The 24066-nt window shown below is 34.2% G+C and overlaps 3 protein-coding genes and 1 long non-coding RNA gene across 7 annotated transcripts; 2 read left to right on the top strand and 2 right to left on the bottom strand.

Annotated features, from left to right (window-relative positions):
* The first annotated feature begins 7577 nt into the window (after positions 1–7577).
* Positions 7578–14023, top strand: LOC111482466 (kinesin-like protein KIN-14I). Of its 3 annotated transcripts, none has more exons than XM_023128259.1 (18): positions 7578–8057; positions 8442–8608; positions 8680–8823; positions 8905–9144; positions 9231–9296; positions 9438–9581; positions 9676–9807; positions 9892–9973; positions 10056–10151; positions 10240–10413; positions 10490–10596; positions 10688–10866; positions 10942–11103; positions 11194–11447; positions 11695–11858; positions 11950–12144; positions 13065–13558; positions 13637–14023. In XM_023128259.1, exons 1-18 carry the CDS (start codon positions 7934–7936, stop codon positions 13773–13775), a joined length of 3063 nt encoding a protein of 1020 aa, XP_022984027.1. In that variant the 5' UTR covers positions 7578–7933; the 3' UTR covers positions 13776–14023. The 3 variants fall into 3 exon arrangements, with proteins under 3 accessions (XP_022984027.1, XP_022984025.1, XP_022984026.1); XM_023128257.1 differs by having other exon boundaries at positions 9228–9296; XM_023128258.1 differs by having other exon boundaries at positions 9228–9296; positions 13640–14010.
* Positions 14024–14797: 774 nt separating this feature from the next.
* LOC111482474 (fumarate hydratase 1, mitochondrial-like) lies at positions 14798–20454 on the top strand. Of its 2 annotated transcripts, XM_023128279.1 has the most exons (19): positions 14798–14945; positions 15016–15173; positions 15303–15420; positions 15556–15705; positions 16573–16683; positions 16917–17000; positions 17355–17453; positions 17561–17611; positions 17696–17745; positions 17866–17947; positions 18061–18155; positions 18243–18309; positions 18401–18451; positions 18671–18766; positions 19032–19130; positions 19243–19272; positions 19358–19423; positions 20009–20059; positions 20109–20454. In XM_023128279.1, exons 2-19 carry the CDS (start codon positions 15025–15027, stop codon positions 20169–20171), a joined length of 1512 nt encoding a protein of 503 aa, XP_022984047.1. In that variant the 5' UTR covers positions 14798–14945; positions 15016–15024; the 3' UTR covers positions 20172–20454. The 2 variants fall into 2 exon arrangements, with proteins under 2 accessions (XP_022984047.1, XP_022984048.1); XM_023128280.1 differs by having other exon boundaries at positions 14802–15173; positions 20009–20454.
* Positions 20455–20571: 117 nt separating this feature from the next.
* On the bottom strand, positions 20572–21294 carry LOC111482500. Its single transcript, XR_002718220.1, has 2 exons — positions 20886–21294; positions 20572–20816 (listed from the first exon to the last, which is right to left on the bottom strand). It is a non-coding gene; the product is annotated as an uncharacterized LOC111482500 (long non-coding RNA).
* Positions 21295–21422: 128 nt separating this feature from the next.
* Positions 21423–23489, bottom strand: LOC111482492 (60S ribosomal protein L19-1-like). The gene is made up of 5 exons (XM_023128303.1): positions 23291–23489; positions 22757–22879; positions 21872–22185; positions 21698–21753; positions 21423–21615 (listed from the first exon to the last, which is right to left on the bottom strand). The coding sequence occupies exons 1-5, from the start codon at positions 23400–23402 to the stop codon at positions 21591–21593; spliced, it is 630 nt and encodes a 209-aa protein (XP_022984071.1). The 5' UTR covers positions 23403–23489; the 3' UTR covers positions 21423–21590.
* Between the last annotated feature and the right edge of the window lie 577 nt (positions 23490–24066).

Genomic DNA, 24066 nt, shown 5'->3' with positions numbered 1-24066 from the left:
GTCATAATCAAAAGGCTTCACATTTTTTTTAAAAAAATTATATTTGTTTGTAAAAATCAAATAATATTACTAATATTAATAATGATTAATTCCTTAAAGCCAATACTATTTAATTTAGTGTGATGGGTGTCGTTTTTCCCGAATGAAATTGTTTGTCTTTGAAAGAAAGACATTACTCACAAAAACATGTTTTTTTTTTTTTTTTAATAATTTAAAATATATATATTTGAAAAATTAAAGGGGAATAAAAATTTGTGCTTTTTATTTATTTCAGGTTGGAAGAATAAAGAACATTTTGTAGAAAAAAATGCACGTTGGTCAGGGAATCACATCTTTCAATTGCTTGATTTTTGGGTTTTGCATAAAAATAAAAATAAATAATAATAATAATAATAAAAGCTAAATTTCCATGTATGGTTTGAATATTATTTTAATTTGATTCTTTATAATTATAAAAGTTGTAGTTAATCCTTATAGTTTGAAGTTGTGTTTGGGGGTGCTTGAATTGAGTTAGTTGTTCGTGTCATTTATTTAAATTTTTATTTTTAATAAAAATGAAATGTTAGTTGATAAAACATTTATCTATTTATTTTTAAATATTTAATTAAGATCTACCACTCAATTTTATATATACTTTAAAAATTACTTTCCAAATAATTAAAAATTGATTTAAAGAATAGTTAAAACAATAAAAAAAAATTACTAAATTAAATAAAAATAAATAAATTTACATATACTTTAAAATTAATAATAGATTCAAGTTGCTCTAACAAATCTAATTTTAAACTCATAAATTAATTTGGTCCATAAAATTTTTATTTATTTGAACTCAACTCAATTTAAATAAGTTCATAATTCAATAGTTTGGATTGAATTGATTGGATTGTTTGAAGTTCTTAGTTTGTTCTTTAAGTCTTACTCATTGTTGGTCTTATTCGGAGTTTTATTCCTACTTAGGAGTTCATTCCTAAGTTACAGGCCTTTTCGAGTTATGCCCTAGGTTTACTTGGTTCTCCTAAGTTAACTTAGGGACATGACATGGAAGCCATAAGTTCTATTTATTTAATTCTATTTGAGCTGTCAGTTCTCGTACTTAGTTCTTAGGGTTCTTGATTAGGTGTTCCACTAGTCCCCTTTCGTAGCCGTTATCATTATCATTGTGAACCTTGTTGTCATTATCATAGACCTATTGCTAGTAGGCCTTGGAAGCGCAACCTTGGCATTCATATTCCAGTCTATAGTTCTCATCGGACTGTCATGAACATTGTTCTCAAATTCTCTAAAAGGGTTTAGTTGACATCCTTCTAATAGACCCCATAAAGCAAACAATATAAAGGAGGATGCAACCCTCAATCAAGCCAACGGTCATCTATCTATGCATTCTATTACTCTCATTCAAACAAGATCCTGATCAGAAAATGATTTGGAAACCCTCTTAACTGCACTCACAAAGCACTCACTTAGGTTCATGCATTTTTACTATTCTACCCTCGTTCTACCAAGTCTTTGTCAACCTAGTAGGTTCACTAAAAGGAAATTAAATGGCAAACCCCTTAATAAGCCCATAAAATACAGTTAGTTCTATAAGATCATCAGCAACTATGTCCAATTCAAGATTAGAGCTTAATTTACAAATTCGTAATCATCTGTATAGAGGAACATCAAACAACATATTTTGTAAACTTTTCTTCACGAGGGACATAGTACAGTTACCTAAACATAGATATCTAGTTAGTAGTGGCTTGAACGATGATATCTCTAAGATGCTAAACTTCCAAACGACCCTTTCTCTCGCATGAAAAATCATAATAACATAAAAGAAAGAAAGAGAGCATAATTAGAGGAGCAAAAGGAGAAGGGTCTCTTTATTTATTTATTTATTTATTTTTCCTCCCTCTCATGATGTGTTAAAGGAGTGGGATGCTTTCATCATTCCTTGAAAATGCAGGCTGCCCCCACCAATATTCATTTTTTTTTTCAATCAATTCCATTTTTCTTCTTCTTAATTTGTTTTTTTTTTCCATTGAATTTAAAAAAAAAAAAAATTAACGTGCATATTATAAATAATATAAATTATGGTGAAATTTAATATATTAATTTTTGGTTTTGAATGTAGTCACCTTGGGGGATTTAGATTCGGTTATATATAATTAATTAAATGAGGTTTAAGTTTTAGAAGTAGGTGGAGTTAGTTAGCTTTCCAGATTAGGCCTTCTAATTTCAATATATATATATTTTTTACTAAATCTTGTTGACAGCCAAAAATTAGAATGATTGTAATGATGGATTGCTTTAACTTTGTTAATTTCATATAAATTTGGGGTTTTTTTATAATAAAAAATAATTGGGAATCCTTAATTTGCAAGGCTTAAAGTTAACCTCCAAAAGTTGAATGGATGAACAGATTGATATTATTAAAGAGATGGGTTTGGTAATCTTTATTTATTTATTTATTTATTTATTTTTAATATGTTTGTGGGATCTGAGGAGACATAGGTGGGAAGTGGGGAATTTAATAAAAGAATTGTATTTAGATTAAAAATTTTCAAAATGTAGCCTCCTTTATTTTTTAAATATATTTATTCTTTTAAAATTCTACATTTTTTAAGTGAGTTGAATGAGAATCTAGGATAAAATTTAGAATCTAAAGGTGTTTATATCATCTCGGAACTCGAGTTAGACATTTTTTTTTATCGAATTAACCCAACCAACATGACCAACCTGAGAATTGAGTGATAATTCAATCCAACCTTACTCTACTCTTAACATTATTATGAATATGAAGAATATTTGACGTTTGTAACTAATGTTAATGATGCATTGTGACTGGTGAATGTTTTATATTTGAGTTTTATGAGATTTTAGTTATTAATATAATATTTTGTGGGTAATTAAGTTTTTTTAAAATAATTAAAAATAAATAAACAACCTGACCACTCAGCAAAATTTAAGTTATAAAATCCAACACAATCAAAATTTAAAATTTTAGAAATAAAAACGGAAAACTATTAAAATTAAGATTAAGAGATGGAATTAAAATTATAAAAGAAAAGTTACACCAATCTTCTTGGATTTACACTAATTATATATATATATATATATATATATCATATTTGAGAAGAAATTGAATTATAAAAAAGTTTATGGTATGATGTCAAAATGTAAAATAATTATATTATTTTAATAGGATGGGACGTTTATTATTACTTTACTCTTGCTAATACTAATTATCATATCTTAACAATATTAAATTAATACTTTAAGAACAAATCATATTGTAAAATACAATTATCTAATTTAAAACTATAATTATCATAATTAAAAGGTTGGATTTATTCTCAAATTTTTAGTTTATAGAGACCATATTGAAATTAAACTGATAGGGATTAGATTAAAAATAAACTTAATTTAAAATAATCATAAAACTTCCCCACATTTTTGCATCTTGATGATAACTCACCATCAAGAATCACATGCAAGAAATAAGTGTAAGTGACGGGGGAGGGAATATAAAATTGCTGTACCTAAGAGGAAAAAAGAAAAGTTTATGAAATGGCCAATGTGATGATGACGCGTGTGATTTTCTTTTTTCTTTTTTCTTTATTATTATTTTTTTTTTCTCTTGGTGTTGAAAATGAAGTGGGCTCACTAAAGTCATGAGTTTGCACAGTTCATTTCATGAAGCATATAAAGTTATTAATATAAAGTTTTGAAATTTAATACAATCATATAGTATAGATATATGAATAGTACATGCACCACTTCCCTCCCCATGTGAAGCTTATTTAAAGTTTTGAAAAGATATTTCATTCAATCATTTTCATTATTTCTTTTCTTTCTTTTAATTATTATTTATTTATCATAATTTGACTAATTACTCGTTAATTAAGTTTCTAGGGTTATATCCACTAAATTTTCTATAATTTTAAAATTAATTTATTTTTCACTCCAAATATTTGAGAAAAATAAAAATAAATAAAAGGAAATGTTATAAATGGATTAGCCTACAACCTTATTTTATAACGTTTAAATGATGAATTTGGCACTCATTAAACGTTATATTGTGACCGAGGCGCGTATATACACGCGCTTACAGGTGAAAGTGGTTTATGAGAAGTGTTGATAAAATTACACCTACTCGCTTTGTTGGGAAACCGTCACACGTAAGCAGCTTGAAGGATGTGTCACCAGTTGTCAAGCCATGACTGGTCTTTCACTTAATAATTTTATTTGCCGCGGTTACAAGAGTACGTCTCAGAGTTTAAAATAAAATGAATAAATAAATAAATAACTGAATTGTGGCATGGGCCCACGTAAGACGCTCCATGTGGGCTCCATCGTATCCGAAGCTAGTAAGGTTTAACAACGAACCAAACATTTGAATTTTTTGGACGTTGAACTGCAACCTATTTCTTTCGGCTTAATTGACAATTATAACCTCAAAATGCCGCCACTTGTTTTTATTGTAATTATTTTTCTTTTTTTAATGCAATTTTGAATTAAGTTCATCTTTTTGCTGTTATCTATGCGTGCGAACGAACTATATTACAATTATTTTACAATAACTTTTGTGCATTATTTTTAGTTTTAAATTTTCTATTTATTACCCTCATACCTCAACAGCGAGAATTCAATTGGGTCGAGAAAATATTAAAATTTTAATTAGAAAATAATATAATTTACTTGACCTTAGAGTGAAGTTGGAAAGTAAGCGGAGAAACATTATTCGACGTTAGTATAATTTTAAAACTTATTTAATATGTTTCTGAATTTTCTATTTTATATTTTAATAAATAAATAAATATATATATATATAATAAGATATTAAACTTTCCATTTGTGTTCAATTAGATTTGAAAATTTGTGGATTCATCAACAAGTCAATTACCTCGATGTTATCCGACTTTGGCATGTTTCGAACCTAGCTTGAACACATGCCACTATTGGTAGGTCCAACTACATTATTAAGTTAATTTGTTCTAAATTATTTTTCTTTCGCTAGAAATTGTTTTCAAACAACCATTTTCAATTGTGAGCGAGACCCATTGCCAACCGCCTCCTACTCTCTTTCTTTTCTTTTTTTTTTTAAATATAAAAAGTTACCTTTTTAATATTGTTTTATTAATTTCAACTAAAGTAATGGTCCCACATTCCTTCTCCACTCCCGAGATTTTACCGTTTGTTTATTTTTTTTATTGTTTTTTCCATTTGAGGAACGTTGTAGGTCAATTCAAGTTGAATTATTATTTTATTTGGGGATAAATAAATAAATAATTTAGTAGTAGAGGAACTGTGAGAGTTCTGAACAATTTTGAACCATACCACGACGGAATGAAATATATTTGTATTTTTATTTTTATTAAATATATATATATATATATATATATATATATATCAATATAGTACCTAAAATAAAACAAATTTTAAATATTTTTTTAAAATTTATTGAACTAAAAAGCTTGTAATTTAACTTTTTATATTAAATTTATTCGGTAACAAAAATAAAGTAAAACTTTTTAATACTCACAGCCAAAATATTATTTAGGTTTGATTAAATATATTTTTCCGCTGAACTTAGAATAACTATATTAATTTATAACATTTAGTTGTGAGAAACTATTTGAAATTTAATATCTTAAATAATTGTTCGTTATCACAAAATTGGATAATTCATTCTTTAAAGTTTATTCTCTTTTATTTATTTTTTATTTATTTTATCCATATAAATAAATCATAGGAGAAATTCAAAAAAAAAAAAAAACATTTTCGTAATTTTAAATGAAATTAAATAGGTTTTTTTTAAACAAAAAAAATTCAAACTTCAAAATTTGAAATGGTTTTGTTTTATTTCATTTCTAATTTATGTAGGCCTATTTTTTGTCTTCTTCAATAATATCCAATCAGACATGCCTAGCGACGTTTATTTATAATTTAAAAGCGCAGACTAATGGACAAAAAACTAAGGATCTTTAAAAAAAAAAAATATTATTATTTCCGTTTTAAAATTGTAATGGCGGGAAATTCTTATTCCGACGTGGACCTTAATTTATATAAATTTTAATTTAGATTTATAATTTCACTTTGGTACCAGGTTTGTGTAATTTTAACTTTATGCTCAAATATTCGCAAAACCCCATTTATAAAATAAAGTTTCAATAATAATTTTTGTTCATAGAAAATAAAAATTTATAAATATAGAGATCAATTGTCATTTTCAAAAGTCGCTCGGTATATAAATACTAAAAATTATAAATAAAATTTATACGAATACTAAAAATCAATTTAAATCATTTTTAAATTATTAAAAATAAAAGACATGCTTTCCAAATATATACATTATGTTGGTGGATATTGATGGAAACATAGGGTAGAAATAGGTAGTAAAATTATTATCACCCCCATTATTAATGTTGACATTGTGCCTCCAAAGTTCCATACAACAAATAAAACCCAACATATTTATTTGACTGAGAAATTATGTTTCGAGTAAATACAACTTTACGTTTCGTCTTCAAATATACGAAGATCGAGAAAATATAGACTAAAAAAAAACTTTAACCAATTACTTTTTTCGTCATGTAATATATATCTAAAATGAATTTTAGAAAATACAACAAAAATATGATTCATGATTCCGATATGAATAAAGTTTTAAAAGAATTTTTAATTTATGAAAATATCGACAAATATGTTAAGATATTAATAAAATTTTATTCTAAAGTATAAACGGTATGAATAATTTAATTATATAGGTAGGCAAGGCTGAAATTACAATCAAACTTCTAATTGAATACTTTACATTTAAGCATATACCATACACGAAAACTTTCTATTCTTTTATTTTTTTTATTTTTTTTATTTTTTGCACTCTAAGCTAGACCATTCTTTGTTTATGCTAATTAATTCTTAAACAAGCGATAGACAATATTTTGAGTGTATGATGATAAAAGAAAATGGATTTGACGTTGGATACATGCAATAATGTTGATGTCAATCTAAGTATAACTCAATAAATAAAACGTCAATTATCATCCATGTAATCGATAGTCCGATCTCCCACTCTTGTCGCTATTAAGCTAACGTACATTAATTATACATTAACATAATTTCTAAAAAAAAGATTAATTGAAATAATTTAAAAGTTTAATTTTTGAGAAGATGGTTTTGATATTAAAATTTAGTTCCCAAACAAACAGGCAATTGATAATCCATCCGACCTTATTTTAATTAATAAATTATAAACAATTTTTTAATTCCAATACGCAACAGACTAATTAAAAACCTTTAAAAAAAAAAAAGAAACCGACCAATTAATTATTGTAAAGTTGAAATATTCCTACGTGGCGAGATCATCCCATTATTCACGTGACACGTGGCGAGGTAATAAAATCACCACCTCTAACCTCTCAAATTTCAATTCCATCTGGTTCAAAATAAAAAAATGCCGCCTCACGCGCTTTAAAGAGCCGTTGTGGAGGTTCGGTGAAAGGTTCGCTACTAGGTTCGGTGATAGGCTCGGTTTTCAGCTTCGAAAAAGCAGAAAGCAGTAGAGAGAGTATTAAAGGCATAAGAATAACAGAGAGGAGAGAGAGAGAGAGAGAAACGCTACTCTTTCAGTATCTTTCTTTGTTCGTAGAGAGAGAAAAAGAAAGCAAAAGCAGGAAAGGTGGAAGCAATGGAGAGCTAATAACAAAGAAATATCAACAAACACCATTACCCATTAACCCCATTTTCCATTACTTACCAACAGCAGAGGATCGTCACTTTTGTGGGCACAGAAGAACAACCCTCCACTAATAATTAGAATTGAATCCGATCTTTTTGTTTTCCTCAAGGTACCCAAATTCTGATGCAGTGTGGTGTAGTTTGGTGTTGATTTTGAGCCTCTTTTGGGGGAGAATTTCTTTTCTGTGCGACGACGATCGTAGAATCAATGGAAAGAACGCTGTCGTTTTCAGTAGCATCGGTGGTTGAGGATGTGCTTCAACAGCATGGAAATCGTCTTGGTAATGGAGGAGGAGGCCTTGATTTGGAATCTAGAAGAGCTGAGGAAGCTGGTAACTCTGCTTTTTTCTAATCTTCTTTTTCCGAAATCTTTGGAGTCTTGTGAATCTGATGAATAACTTCGGTAATCAATTCATTGATGTTCGTTTTTCCAAGAAAAAGAGCGCATATGCTTGTATTTTGGATATACATTCTAAGAACAAGAAAATTTTGAGTATCTTAATTGCTACCTTTAGAAATCGATTCTAGGGATTTGCGATCCTCTGTTTTTTCATCTATTTGATCGTAATTGTGTTCTGTACTGAGATTTTTTTCTGGATTGTTCAGTAAGCGTTCCCTCTCAGGATACACAATTGCTTCTGATCTATTGATGTTTTAAAAGTTTTTTGGTGTTTCTTCTCGGAAACTTATTGAGATTAGTTCATTCTTTAAACAAGCATCAAGAAGAAATGAAGCCGCCGGGTGGCTAAGAAAGATGATCGGGGTAGTTGCAGCTAAAGACTTGCCTGCTGAACCTTCAGAGGAAGAATTTAGGCTTGGATTGAGAAGTGGGATTATTCTCTGCAATGTCTTGAATAAGGTTCAACCAGGAGCTGTTCCTAAGGTGAGCCAAATTCACATTTGGGTTTATCGTTTTTTTGGGCATTATTTGATCTTTTCTCTGTTTCTCTTTAGGTGGTTGAAAGCCCTTGTGATTCTGCCCTCATCCCTGATGGTGCTGCACTCTCAGCATTTCAGTATTTTGAGAACGTGAGGAATTTTCTTGTAGCTGTACAGGACATGGGTGTTCCTACCTTTGAGGCATCTGATCTAGAGCAAGTATGTATGAAGAAATGATGACTTAGTGATAGAAAAGGGTAATTCGTTTGACAAATTTTTGTAATGATAATTCTTTTTCAGGGAGGGAAATCTGCCAGGGTTGTCAATACTGTTCTGGCTCTTAAATCTTACGATGAATGGAAACAAGGTGGAGGCTATGGAGTTTGGAAATTCGGTGGAAATGTAAAGCCTACCAATACTCTGTCTGCTACTAAATCCTTTGTGAGGAAAAATTCAGAGCCATTTACAAATTCCTTGTCAAGAACTTCCTCTCTGAATGACAAATCCTTCAATTCATCCAACGCTGAATGGAACAAAACTGTCAGTACTGTGGATTCTTTCACAACCTTGCGTTGTTTTTGTAGCCTTTTTCTAACTCATACTTTGTCAATTATTCATTGTAGCAGACTAGCTCTCGCTCCATGCTCGTTCGTGCACTTTTGACGGATAAAAGGCCTGAAGAAATCCCAACGGTGATGACTGAATGTGTTCTTGCTTCATGATTAATGGAAATTGTTCTGCTGCTAAGAGCATATGTAGTTTAGTGATCTATTTTGTATGAAATGGAGGTGTCCACAGCTTGTTCTAAACTATGTTGCTCTATCTTGTTATAGTTGGTCGAATCATTGCTAAGCAAGCTTGTGGATGAAGTTGAGAATCGCTTTTCCAGCCTAGAACAATCTTGCTCAAAAGACGTGGTTGCCGCTACATCACAAAGCAACAAGTCGCTCTTGAAATCATCTTTTGGTGCTAAAAGGGTCTGTTGGTGATCTTTTTATGCTCACACACAGCCATCAATTGGTGTAGTGCGGTATTTCGTGAATTTACTTACCCTGTTCCCTCTTTGTATAGGCGGATGAACTTCACTCCAAAGAGATGGAAAAGAATGAAATAATCCATGAAAACAGTATGTTTGAACAGCAATCAAAGAGCCTTCTCCTGAAACAGCAAATGATTTTCGATCAGCAGCAAAAGGATGTTCAGGTATGCACCTGTAACATGTTCTTACTAATTGTGTTTTTATTTATTGTTCATCATATTCATACTAATTTTAAAACACTATTGTAGGAACTAAAACATAAGCTGCACGCTACAAAAGCTGGAATGCAGTTTATGCAAGTGAAATTTAATGAAGAGTTCCACAACCTCGGTAGGATTAACACAAATTTCATTGGGGAGTAAGATAGCTTTTTATCTCATTTCTTAATTTTGGCTTCTTGATTTTATGGTAGGTATGCATGTTCATAGTCTTGCTCATGCTGCATCTGGATATCATAAAGTTCTTGAAGACAACCGTAAGCTATACAATCAAGTGCAGGATCTCAAGGGTAATTTAGATCACTGGTCATATATAACTGAGTTTTCTGTGAATTTTCTGTTGAAGATTATAAGTATTTCGGTCTTTGTAATGACCAGGTAGCATAAGAGTTTACTGCCGAGTTAGACCCTTTTTGTCTGGTCAAGCAAATGGTTTGAGTGTCGTTGATCACATAGAAGATGGAAATATTACTGTTAACGCCCCCTCAAAACATGGGAAGGGACAGAGATCTTTTGGCTTCAACAAAGTATTTGGTCCATCTGCTACACAAGGTTGATACAATTCAACTTTAAATGCGTATACATTTTCGAATACATAATTTGACAATTTGTTCTCATTCTATTGCAGTGGAGGTCTTCGCCGATATGCAGCCACTCGTTCGGTCTGTTCTTGATGGATACAATGTTTGCATTTTTGCATATGGACAAACAGGGTCAGGGAAAACTTTTACTATGGTATGTATTAAGCACTTAAACTTTACATCTTAAAAGCAAGAGCGTGTGAAATTCAGATATGTGCTAAGTTCTTTCATTATCACATGTCTAGACTGGGCCAAAAGAGCTAACAGAGAAGAGCCAAGGAGTAAATTATAGAGCATTGGGAGATTTGTTCCTTATAGCAGATCAAAGAAAGGAGACATATCGATATGATGTTTCTGTTCAGATGATCGAGATATATAACGAGCAAGTCCGGGATCTCCTTGTCACTGATGGAACTAATAAAAGATATCCTTCTAGTTCTTCTTATTTATCCTTATGTTTGTAGTCTGTTCATGAAACGCTTTCCTTGACTATTTTTACATTAGAAATTCGCAATAGTTCTCAAAATGGACTCAGTGTACCAGATGCTAACCTCGTAAGCGTGTCGTCGACGTTGGATATCATTAATCTAATGAACCTTGGCCATAGGAATCGTGTCGTAGGTGCGACAGCTCTAAACGACCGTAGTAGCCGTTCCCATAGGTAAAAACAATCCATATATCTTGTGGTGTGGTGTTCAGAATGTGTATGGCTTGATCAGGCACCAGGCTAACTTCATGAATCATCTTGTAGTTGTCTGACGGTTCATGTTCAAGGAAGAGATTTGACATCTGGAGCCATTCTCCGTGGCTGTATGCATCTTGTAGATTTGGCCGGGAGTGAGAGAGTTGATAAGTCTGAGGTGACTGGAGATAGACTGAAAGAGGCACAGCATATCAATAAGTCTCTTTCTGCTCTTGGTGATGTGATTGCTTCTCTTGCACAGAAGAATCCCCACGTCCCTTACAGAAATAGCAAATTAACACAACTCCTTCAAGATTCACTTGGTAAGATGAAAGTATACCAACTATTGCTACATGTGAGATCCCACGTCGATTGGGGAGGAGAACGAAACATCCTTTATAAGGGTGTGGAAACCTTTCTCTAGCAGACGCGTTTTAAAAACCTTGAGGGGAAGCCCGAAAGGGAAAGCCCATAGAAGATAATATCTACTAATGGTGTGTTTGGGCCGTTACATTATCGGTTCACATGCCAGATTAATTAACAATTTGAACTTCATCCGTAACTTTTTAGGTGGTCAAGCCAAGACGTTGATGTTTGTTCACATTAGTCCAGAACCTGATGCTATTGGAGAGACATTAAGCACGCTTAAATTTGCAGAGAGGGTTGCCACAGTCGAACTTGGTGCTGCTCGAGTGAACAAAGACACTTCAGATGTTAAAGAACTCAAAGAGCAGGTTTTGACATTTGATATCATTTAATCTCAAGCCATGTTCATACAAGCTTTTGTTAGTATACTCATCATGCAAAGACTTAACTTCATGTCAGATTGCAAGTTTAAAGGCAGCACTTGCAAGGAAAGAGGGGGCACAACAACATGCTCAACATTCTGCTTCTGGGAATGAAAAATTCAAGACAAAAGCAAGTGAGTTATCACCATTCCGGCCTAAGAGTCAGGATGTAGATGTGTTGGTTGAACACGCCATCCGCCGTCAGCCTATGGGCGATGTAGGCAACATAGAGGTATTTTTTTTTTCTTTTTCCTTATTGAATGAGGCATATGCTCATATGATCTTTTCTTCAAGATTGTTTGTTTGCTGATGATATGTTGAAGATCACTTGATACTCTTTTATTTCTCTCAATATAAACTTAGAGATCTGTTACCAATGAGCCACTTACTAGCCAAAACCTTAGGTTTATGGAATCTACAAGTGAAAAAAAAAGTAATATACGTTAAGAATCACTAACCTCCCCCAACCTCCAACCTCCTCCAAGTATAATATTGTCTACTTTGAGCGTAAGCTATCAACTTTTCTTTTGATTTCTCAAAAAGGCCTCGTACCAATGAAGATGTATTCCTTACTTATATAACTCATGATATCTCCTTAATTAGCCGATGTGGGACTCTCCACTAACAATTCTCCCATCGAACAAAATACCGTAGACCCTCTCTTGAGACCTATGGAGCCTTTGAACAACCTCCCTCTAATTAAACCTCGACTCCTTTCTCTAGAATCCTTGAACAAAGTACACCCTTGTTCGACACTTGAGTCACTTTTTTACCACACCTTCTAGGATCACAACTTTTTTGTTCGACATTTGAGTGACATAGTTAAGTTAAGGACATGGCTCTGATACCATATTAGGAATCATGAACCTCTATAATGGTACGACATTGTCCACTTTAAACATAAGCTCTTATAGCTTTGCTTTTGGTTTTCCCCACAAGGCCTTATATCAATGGATATGTATTCCTTACGGGGACGAGAGATATGAGAAATGAAGGATGGTGTTCAGTATTGGTGGCTGTGAATCCAAACTTGGATGATTTTTTACCTCTTAACTCTTTCAAAAGTCTCTTTCCCCAGCAAAATTGTCCATGTATTATATTTGGTTTTACACTACACTAACATGAAGTTTCACCTCAATATCAATGCTACAGCTTCATAACAATTCTGCGTTGAGACAGAAGAGGCAGAGTTTTGACATGGATGAGCTGTTGGCCAATTCACCTCCTTGGCCACCAGTCAGTAGCCCTTGCCTGAACTACAGGGAGGACGATAAAGACACGGCTTCAGGCGGGTGGGTTGACAAGGTAATGGTGAACAAGCAAGACGTAAACCGAATCGAGAATCCATTGGGGGGAGGCTGGGAAGCAGAAAATGGTCACTTAAATGATGACTTCCACCAAAAATATCTCCAGGACTCCTCCAAACTATATACAGAACAAGGTTTCAGTATGTTAACTGGAGCTAACCGATTCAACATGGTTGGCATCGATGATATAGACGATATCGACGCTGGAACAAGCGACTCGTCCGAGCCAGACTTGCTTTGGCAATTTAACCATTCTAAGCTTACCAGTATAGGCAGTGGAATCGGATTAAAAACGAAGAAACCGAATGGTGGAAAGGCAGTAAAGAGCCCAGAATTAAGGTAATAGTAGCTACTAAACTAGCTTATATATACTTCATCTCTTGAATATTATGACTTAACTTTGATGGAATTGTGCAGCAGGAACTTGAGTTCTTCAATGGGTCCTTCTCCTTCACAGAAGATATCAAATGGGGTTGGCGTCCTCCCAGTGAACAGAAATGGGAGACAACCTGCTTCTGCTGAAAACAAACGCAGAACTGGAAATAGAAAACAGTAATTCTTTTTTTTTTTATTCTTTAACAAAACGTGAGGGAGTGTTGATTTCCTTTTTGAGTTTCTTCTTATTATGTTATTGCCATGTTGAAAAGAGAGAAAGGTGTTTTTACATGTCTTTCCACATATTCCCCCTTTTTTAATTGCTGTAATTAATTATTGTAATAGTGAAAAGAAGCAATAATTTCAGTTGCTTTTGTATTGGTTTATTTTCTGGGGATTTTTAATGACACAAACTGTATTAACAAGCTCCACAGTGTCTTTCTGCTACTGTTCTTTGCCTTTAAATTTAATATAATTGTCGTCATAACCTACCAATATACCTAAATCCTTGTCTTGCCTGGTTCGGTTGGTGTTTTATACGGATAATATTATCGATATGATTGATTTATTAAAGATATCATGTACACTAAACTTATGAACTATGAAATATTTAATATCTCTTTATAAATCTATTAATTGAAAAGGTTAATATTTCATTAGGTAATCATATGTGACCCGATCTTAATCACGAGTGAATTATGAACTGCTACGATACGCATTCTTTGATTTGCATGGGTGAGAATGTCTTTTGTCTTTTGTAGTTGATTCAAGTCGATTTAACTAAATAAAGAGATATGAAAATATTTTAACTCGATAGAATTCACTCATTTCCATAATAAAGGTAAAACCAACTGAAGTCATTTTAACATTTGGGGTGCGAATGAAAGTAGTCTCTTCCCCCGTAAACACACCATATAAACTACAACTATTTAATATAGTTGGCAAGACTTGGAAGCTGGCTACCCGTGCCTATTGACGAGGACTAGGCTTGGCTTGATTAGTAGCACCCGTCTCCTTACCCTGGAGGCTCGTCGGCCCGTGAATACTTCATGATAAGCTCAATTGTTAGATTCATTTAGGCATAATTCACTAAATAAATAAAAATAAAATAAAGGAGGAGAAAAAAAAAACTTTGAGCTGATGTTTTGCTGGGCCGTCTAAATTGGGCCATCTCAGGTAGGCGCAGACATGAAAGCCACTTCCACTTTTACTTCCTCTGATGAAGTTCGTCAACATAAATCGCCGTAATCTCTCACAACACCTCCGAAGCTCTGACGTCACCTGCCATTTCTCCGGCGCCTTATTTCCGTCCATTCCTCAGTTCTAGGATTCCACATTCCGAAGCTCCGCTGTTAGTTTCCTCTCCTACTCGCAAGATCACTCTCTCATTTTTCTTTCCCCAAACTGATTTTCGCTTTTAGCTCAAAAGAATGGCGGCCCTGTATGTTTTGTCCCGGCGATCTTCGCCTTCGCACCTGTTTGGAATGGCGCGTTATGCTACTACATCATTGAGATCTTACTCCACGTCTTTTCGCGAGGAAAGGGATACGTTTGGGCCTATCAACGTTCCATCCGATAGGTTCGCTCTCTCGTTCATCTGGTTTTTGGATTTGATGAACTAATAGCTGATTTGCGTTCCATTTTTGCGAAGGAAATTGTGTTTTGTGAATCGTAATGAGTTTTTATGAACGGTGTTGTTGTATTTTAGATTATGGGGAGCTCAAACGCAGAGATCATTGCAGAACTTTGAGATCGGAGGAGACCGTGAGCGAATGCCTGAACCTATAATTCGCGCCTTTGGCGTCCTTAAAAAGTGTGCTGCCAAGGTCCATTCATATCCAAATTAAGTATAATGTGATGTTTGATTCTTTGTGCTATAGTTCGTGTTTTGCAACGGAGATAAACATGGAATATGGTTTTGGAAATGGTTTCTATTGTTCATCGTGAGTCTGTTTTTTCAGGTAAACATGGAGTACGGTCTTGATCCAACCATTGGGAAAGCCATAATGCAAGCAGCCCAAGAAGTAGCTGAGGGAAAGTTGAATGATCATTTTCCACTAGTTGTATGGCAAACTGGAAGTGGCACTCAGAGTAACATGAATGCGAATGAGGTTAGAAAAACTATGTTTGAATTTTGATTGTGAGTTGTTGAGAGCGAAGGATTATTTAAGATAGTATTGCAAACGTACGTACCTATGTCGCATATTTTATGATTTTGCATGAATCATTTTCTCTGGAGAAATTATTCAGTCATATTGGAGGAAAGAAAGTCCAAAAGTACTTCAGTTATTAGGGAACATATAAAATTTCAAATTTACATCCAATGGTTATTAGGAAACAACAAAATTGTGGCGATCGCATCGATAATTTTTCCTTTCTTTTTGATCGGATCTGGTTACCATCGAAATTCTCAAAGGAAGCATGAAAGGCTATGTCACCCTTCTATGTTGTGTCTGTGTACTTATTGACGGTAGGACGGCAGGCATGATGACACATAATACTGAATCCCCTATTATACCACACTCCCGAGGGAAAGATTTGTTTCTCTTGGGTAGTTAGCTTCAGTCGTTAGATATTCTTGAATCTATGGCGATGGTCAGATTTAATTTGCCCCTGAACTCCATAGCTAAAATTCATAGCATTTACTAGAAGTAGGCAGCTCCAAACTAATAGTTATCATGGTTGAATTTAGGATGTTGTAATGGGACAACAGGTCGTCCCCCCTCCCTTTCCTTCGTTGAGTCAAATTCATGCATTTCTAAAGTATAGTCTCTTGTAAAAAGAAATCCTCGTGGATCAATAAATATATATTCCTTCAGTAATATTTGAAATGTCCCATATGAAGTGCAGAACAGAGGGTAATCTGTTAAGCAATCTTCTTCAAATGTCTCTTAAGCAATTTTGTAAGTGGATAACTTGAATGGTAGAAAATGCGAACCTCTACTCTACAATTAGTGAACATCTTACTTTTGTGGCAGGTCATTGCTAACAGGGCATCTGAGATCCTTGGTCATAAACGTGGCGAGAAGTTTGTTCACCCAAATGACCATGTTAATCGGTCCCAATCTTCTAATGATACATTCCCAACTGTAATCTTTTTTCTTTACCAAGTTATTTTTGTCTATGCTATTCTAACTCCGTTTCTATAATTAGTCAATAAACTCTAGCAGTTTTCCATGGCTCGGCTTCTTTTTTCAATTGTAATTTTAATAGTCATACTTTATGCCTTTATTACTTTGACCATGTTACAACTACTTTTATTGTCTCAATTCAGATTTTTTTTTTCTCCACACTTCTGATTTCTACCGTTTTCTTTTCACAGGTAATGCACATAGCAGCTGCAACAGAAATTAATTCCAAATTCATACCAAAATTGAAAACTTTACATTCGTCACTAAACTCAAAGGTTTGATGTTTAGGAGAGCTATGCTGCTGAGATTTCAATTTTATTGTTTGCATCATTACATACTGCAGATGATCCAAGCCTAATTTATTTGCACAAGTCTCTTTGAGTCGTAAGGTTAGGTTATACTTGTTTGATTGCATGGACTAAGCTGAATGTGTAAAAATGGTAAAAAATTAGATCATAACATGGTTTGGATCTGACTGTACCATCCTGGGGGTAGCCCGTTTCAATTGAGTTGTGTGGTAATAATGTATGTGTTTATTTACACTCCAAACTCCTACCTTGCAGTCTATTTTCCCTTCGCACTTTCATAAGTTTGTAACTCCTTGTATTACTCTGGTATGATTCCAACAGTCCATAGAATTCAAAGATATTGTTAAGATTGGACGCACTCACACTCAAGATGCCACACCATTGACTCTTGGGCAAGAGTTTAGTGGCTATACCACACAAGTACGCCTTCTTTCTCTTTGTTCTTGTGGAAGTTTCGGTTTCTTATGTCTATTGAAAAGAAGAAAGCATATGAATAATTTTCTGATTGGTGTGCACCTGAACTGCAGGTGAAGTATGGCATTGATAGAGTCTTGCGCACTCTACCTCGAATGTATCAGGTTGCAACAAGTGAAATATTTCCAGATATTTTGTTGGTTCTTTTGTCCATTTTTGTTCTGACACTTTGAATTCCATTTGTGCAGCTTGCCCAAGGTGGAACTGCTGTCGGAACTGGATTGAACACAAAGAAAGGGTATATTCTTTTTGAATTAGTTTGAATAAGAAAAAACTATCTAGTTTTCAGGTGTTGTGCTAGAAGATCAGAAGGATGAACGTATTTCTTATTTTGAGATTGCTATTGTCTATTGTTCAGATTTGATGTGAAAATAGCTGCAGCAGTAGCTGAAGAAACAAATTTTCCGTTTTTGACAGCCGAAAACAAGTTTGAAGCCTTGGTTAGTCGTTGAATGAGCTTCATCTCCTTTTATTTTTTATTCCACAATTTGGTGGTGCTTTCCTTCACACGTGGAACCACGTTTTTATGCTAAAACTTTTTGTTTCTTACCAGGCTGCACATGATGCCTTCGTTGAAACTAGTGGGGCTCTTAACACAGTTGCTACTTCTTTGATGAAGATTGCCAATGACATACGCCTTTTGGGAAGGTTATGCATTAGTTTTGTCAATCTTGTCTCTTTGTTACTTATTGTTTTTCTCTGTCTAATATTTTCCCCTTCATTTCACGTATACAGTGGTCCACGTTGTGGTCTTGGTGAACTTATTCTTCCCGAGAATGAGCCAGGCAGTAGTATCATGCCAGTTAACCTCTCTCTCTCTCTCTCTCTCTCTCTCTCTCTCTCTCTCTTTTTTGGTGGCATGTGCATGACCTAAACAATTTGTGTCGTTTCAGGGGAAGGTGAACCCTACTCAATGCGAGGCTCTCACTATGGTCTGTGCTCAGGTGAGTAATGTCTAGCATATTTATGGGTGCTGAAAGAGGAATTAGTTAGTATAGATTGTCAACTAGTTATGTTTGCTACCTTTTGTTCCCCAAAAAATTTTGGTCAATCATTCCATATATCTACCGCCAACGCATACTCAGATTCTCAGTAATTAGTCTATATGTATTATATTGTCATTCTAGAACTTAAAAGATGATATGACATTCTTGATTTTACAGGTGATGGGAAACCATGTGGCAATAACTGTTGGTGGGTCAAATGGTCACTTTGAACTTAATGTATTTAAGCCAATGATAGCCAATGCTCTATTGCACGTAAGTTCTATTATTATCTCTTGACTGTTAGTACGTCTAGAGATTATTTTCAAATAATGATATCAGAAACTAAATTGTTTTCTGGTTGGTGCACCAACTGCTATGAGATTGTCGATGTGCTTATGGTCTTTAAATGACAGATGTGTGTTTATATAATATATAAATATACGTTTACTATATACATGCACATGAACATACATACACACACACATAGAAATTCTGGATTCACCGAATCTCAACTCCAATGCTGGCTCTTCATTGGCAGTCATTGAGATTATTAGGGGATGCTTCTGCTTCATTCGAGAAGAACTGTGTGAGGGGAATTCAAGCTAACAGGGAAAGAATTTCGAAGTTACTCCACGAGGTTAGTTTTATATTAATATTTGAAAAATACTGTTATACTACACTGTTTGCACAGAAGATTTTGGTTGATGATTTTTGTGGTTATCTATGCGCGTAAATTCGATGACCTGCAGTCACTGATGCTCGTCACAGCTTTAAATCCCGTAAGTGTTCATCAACTAGAAAGCTCTCACTTTCCTTAAGCTTGATACATTGTTTGATAATATGTCATTGGCATATTGCCTACAGAAAATTGGTTACGACAATGCTGCTGCAGTTGCAAAGACAGCCCACAAGGAAGGATCCACTTTGAAGGTATGAATTGTATTTATATTTAGGTTTAAATCTTATTCTTTGAATTTTTATGTCAATTCTGTCCGTCATTAAATTTAAGTAGTTGGTTTAACTTATAATCGCCCTGAGTTGACCTAATGGTCAATAACGACCGTAAATTGTTAAAAGCTGAGGTAGAATAATAAGTTCATGTCATCATGGTGGTCACTGACTATAGAATATAATGTTTTAGCAAGTTAGCTTGGCAGCCATGCTCTGTGAAAATAGTCGAGATGCAGGATTGCTAATCCAAACATTCACGAATATGAGAAAAAAAATCATTGAACTTAACATGAGATAGATAAATAAAATGTCTGCATGTTTTGAAGTCAAATGTGGGTGGTAGGTTAGGTATCAGGTCTTCAAACATATTTAGATTCTGGTTAAATGATTAAAGAAACATTAACGAGGTTCAAAATAGTTTTTTATTGTTAATTTAGAAATGGAAACAAATCATTAGAAAGTTGAAAAGGACTAAAACTAGAACATTTGAAAATTTGGGATTCAAACATAAATTTTAAGGACTTCATATTTGATTTCGAGGGTTGTTTTTGTATGATTATGCAGGAAGCTGCACTGAAGCTCGGAGTTTTAAGCGAGGAAGATTTTAATAAATATGTGGTGCCTGAGAAAATGATTGGTCCATCTGATTAGTAAAGCTAAATAGCCCTTCTGTGTTTGGATCATTGTTTCATCAAAATCATTTTTACACTCTCATTCTTCTCCATAAAGGAAAAAGAATGCCCATTTTTATGAGGATTGAAGTGGTTAATAAAGGCACCACAGAGAAGATCTCAGGTTGTGCTTTGTATGTTCGGCGGAAATTGTGGTCATTCCTCTTTCAAAATATTGTCCAGAAATTTTCTCAAGGAAAAATAGTTAATAATTTATTTTGGGGACATTGGTTCTTGTGTACGTCCATTATGGAATCTCGTTGAGATTTTTTCTCATTTGAAAGGGAAAAATGACATTATTAATCAATAGGCCGTTTGAGCCCAACTTATTTGTTGTCATCTTATAGTGCAAGGTAGTTATTAAACGTCAGTGTTTTCTTTAAAAATCATCATTGAGTGCCAATTTTACTGTGGATATCTAAAATGTAATTACGACTCTACTAAGAGGAGCACTAGTTTATCTTATCAAATGAACGTTTCAGAATGTAAACTGATGTATATATATATACATACATACAAATATATAATTGTAAAATGTGCATAGCTCCACTGAGGACAAACAAGTTATTGACAACTGAACAAAGATTTGAATGAGCAAGACAGAGTTGCAGGGAGTGGAGGACAAGTTGGTCTCTTTGATCCTGCTGGATGGAGAATACATATAGCAAGGAGCCATTGAAAACAATGACAACCCATGTTGGCTGATTACACAGTTCCAAGTTAAAGCTAGGAATGATAATATCTTTATGTATGGGTGGACACATACGTACATGTATACAAATGGACGTAGGGGGAATTTTCAGTTGCCACGGCCAATGTACTTGGACCTACCTCCACGGATAAAAAAATTAGAACATCTCTAGAAGGGCAGAAACCTGCAAAATGATGCTCATCAACGACTAAACCTGGAAAGTGTATCAGGTTTTTATCATCAAAATGTTGGACCTATGACGAGCAGAGAAATTTTCCTCAGACACCCATGTTATACAAGTGGGGTCCCCATTTTAACAATTCATTTGTTCTTTCCATCATAGAAGATCATGCTCAAGAAGCCAATTTGGACGAGAATTATTAGCAAAAACAACGGATAAAGAGCAGTAAGCGCAGTGCAGTGCTCGGGGATTCACAAATTGTTCCTTTTCTCTACCGGCAAAACCTAGGCCCTCAAAACAAACCAATCGATGATTGAAGTTTCAAAGGTCCCAAGTATTTAATGGATGCAATTCAGACATAAGATATTTTTCACACGGAAAAACTTATATGTAAAAAAGGGTCCAACAAGGCTTGTGAGAATCAAGCAATTTATAGAATAAAAAGAACCCAAAGATGGAACGATTGATAAATTAGAAAAATTATAGATGTAAATCTCTATTCGTCTGGGATTTTGATAACAAGGAAATTTGTCCAAGACAAGAAAAACAACAAAAGTGGTCAAAACCAGTACAGTAGTCGAGGATCTACGAACAATCAAAAGTTCACTTCTTTGCTTTTTTTGATACCCTGCAAGAGCAAGAAGATTGGTTTATTATATATAAATCAGCTATCTAATTATCTCAACTTAAATTAAGACATAAATACTTACTGAGTGGGTTGAGACGCAGCAACTGGGGCAGCGGCGGCTGGTTTTTCTCCAGGACCCTAAACGACAAGACCAAGTCAATATTCTGACATGGAGCTTTATGAATGAAGAAGCAGATTCAAGAATATGATACGTATTGAAGAAAATTTGGTCTACAAGGATGAAGTGATTGAATACCTGGGCTAACCGTTCCTCTCTTCTGGCAAACTTTCTTTCCCTACTAGCCTTGTTCTTTGCTCTCTTTGCCTCAAATTGATCGGATAATGTCTTCTCTCTTGCCTTCTCAGCCTTTGATTTGTGGATGCTCTCCATCAACACACGTTTGTTCTTGAAAACATTACCCTTCACCTTCATGTACATGTCATGGTACATGTGTTTGTCGATCTTTTTGGATTCCCTGTACTTGCGGAGTAATCTCCTCAGGACACGCATCCTCCTCATCCAGAGAATCTTGGTGGGTAATCTAGCCTCCCTGGTACCCTTACGCTTACCTATGTGCAACATACTTAATTGGTGACAAAGGACCATAAAAGCACTTCACTTGAAAATTCAATGATAATTATGATGATATATATATGGGCAAGAAGAAATGCACAGATGCCATAACATATGATCCCCTACTATTATTATGTAAACTTAGAAATCTATTTCCTAAATGATATACAAAATTAATAAAAATATCAAATGATGAATCATATTTACTAAAAGAACAAATATTTAACAACTGCAATACAGTGACAAACATACAGAAAGACAGACAATTCTTCATCTAAAATACAAAGGAGAGCATTCACCTTGATACCATTGTACATATCTGCCTACGCAACTCCATATGCCTTATCGAGTAAAATCTAATAACTATATACCCTTTGTTCTTTAGGCTGGAAAAGCATTTAAAATATAGTTTTATACTTCTTATCTTCAATCTCTATAGAAGGATCCTAATTAGAGCTTCGACATAACTTAATATAGTTTCCATGTCCTGCAAGCAAGACCGGCACTCTGTACGAATATAAGCCTATACTTCACCAATCAAACTAGCAGAACTCGAAAGAAAAATACCGTATCCTGAGTGACGTCCCTTCCTCTTAGCCTCCTTCATTCGGCGAGCACGGGAACGAGAGTGAATCTTTGTTGGTTTCCTGATAATGAACCCATCTTTCACCAACTTCCTAACGTTTTGACCTGCAACCAACAAACGCCCTTCAATTAACCAAAAACAACAAATAGAAAAAAGAAATCGAGCACACATACTAAATGATTTAGACTACGCATCCAGCAAAAAGCAGTATATAGTTGAAAAAGACATCGCAAAAACAATGCGTAGGGAATTAAATAATTTCATGAAACCAAAAAAGTTCAGCCGAATGTTCGTTAACGAATCGTATCCCAATCAAGCAGATCAAAATTAAAACCCAACCCAACTGCTTACGAATACTTACCAAATTAAACAACAAACTCCCTACGATATCTAGCAAACAAGAGCAACTCAATAAACAAGCAGACCAAATTCGAAATCCAACAAGTCCCCAATAAGAAAAGAACCAAACAAAATACAAAGTTCATACTGAAGAGTACAGAGAAAAGGGAACGTACGAGAATTCGCCATAGAGATTTCATTGACTTCATTAGGATCCAGCCAGACCTTCACTCTGCCGCACTTGAGAACACTAGCGGCAAGCCGCTTCTGAAGCTTGAGCGAAACCATTTCTCTAAACCTCCTTTGCGCTGCTGAAATTCCAGAGAATCGCGCGATTAATTCTTGCGATATTTATATACGAACACTAGTGCGGCTCTTGCCCTAAGGCTAGGGTTTTTGATTATTGGACATTTTTGGGCTTCAAAACGACCCATTAAAACTTTTGCGGATCTGAAATACTGGCTTGGGCTTTTACCTTTTGGGCTTCATACGGCCCATTACATCTTTGCGGACCTGAAATACGGGCTTGGGCTTTACCTTAATGGATATTTTGGGCTTCAAAACGGCCTATACAACTTTTGCGGACCAGAAATACGGGCTTGGGCGTTTAACCTTAATGGATATTTTTGGGCTTCAAAACGGCTCAGTACAGGTTTTGTGGACCTGGAATACGGGCTTGGGCGTTTAACCTTAATGGATATGTTTGGGCTTCAAAACGGCCCATTACAGCTTTTGCGGACCTGGAATACGGGCTTGGGCTTTTACGATGTCTGATATTGTTTTGTCACAAGGACTTTGATTAAGTTTTCAAACTAAATATTCTTTTTTTTTTATTATTCTTTATTTATTAAAAATTATTTTTCGAACTTTTTAAAAACAAAACTAAAAGAGAATAAATAAAATTTGAACGTAATTAAAAATATCAAAATTGTTTGCTATTTAATATGGATCC

Source organism: Cucurbita maxima, unplaced genomic scaffold, assembly GCF_002738345.1.
Source record: "Cucurbita maxima cultivar Rimu unplaced genomic scaffold, Cmax_1.0 Cma_Scf00007, whole genome shotgun sequence".
Classification (NCBI taxonomy): domain Eukaryota; kingdom Viridiplantae; phylum Streptophyta; class Magnoliopsida; order Cucurbitales; family Cucurbitaceae; genus Cucurbita; species Cucurbita maxima.
This window is presented reverse-complemented; position numbering and strand designations above follow the sequence as displayed.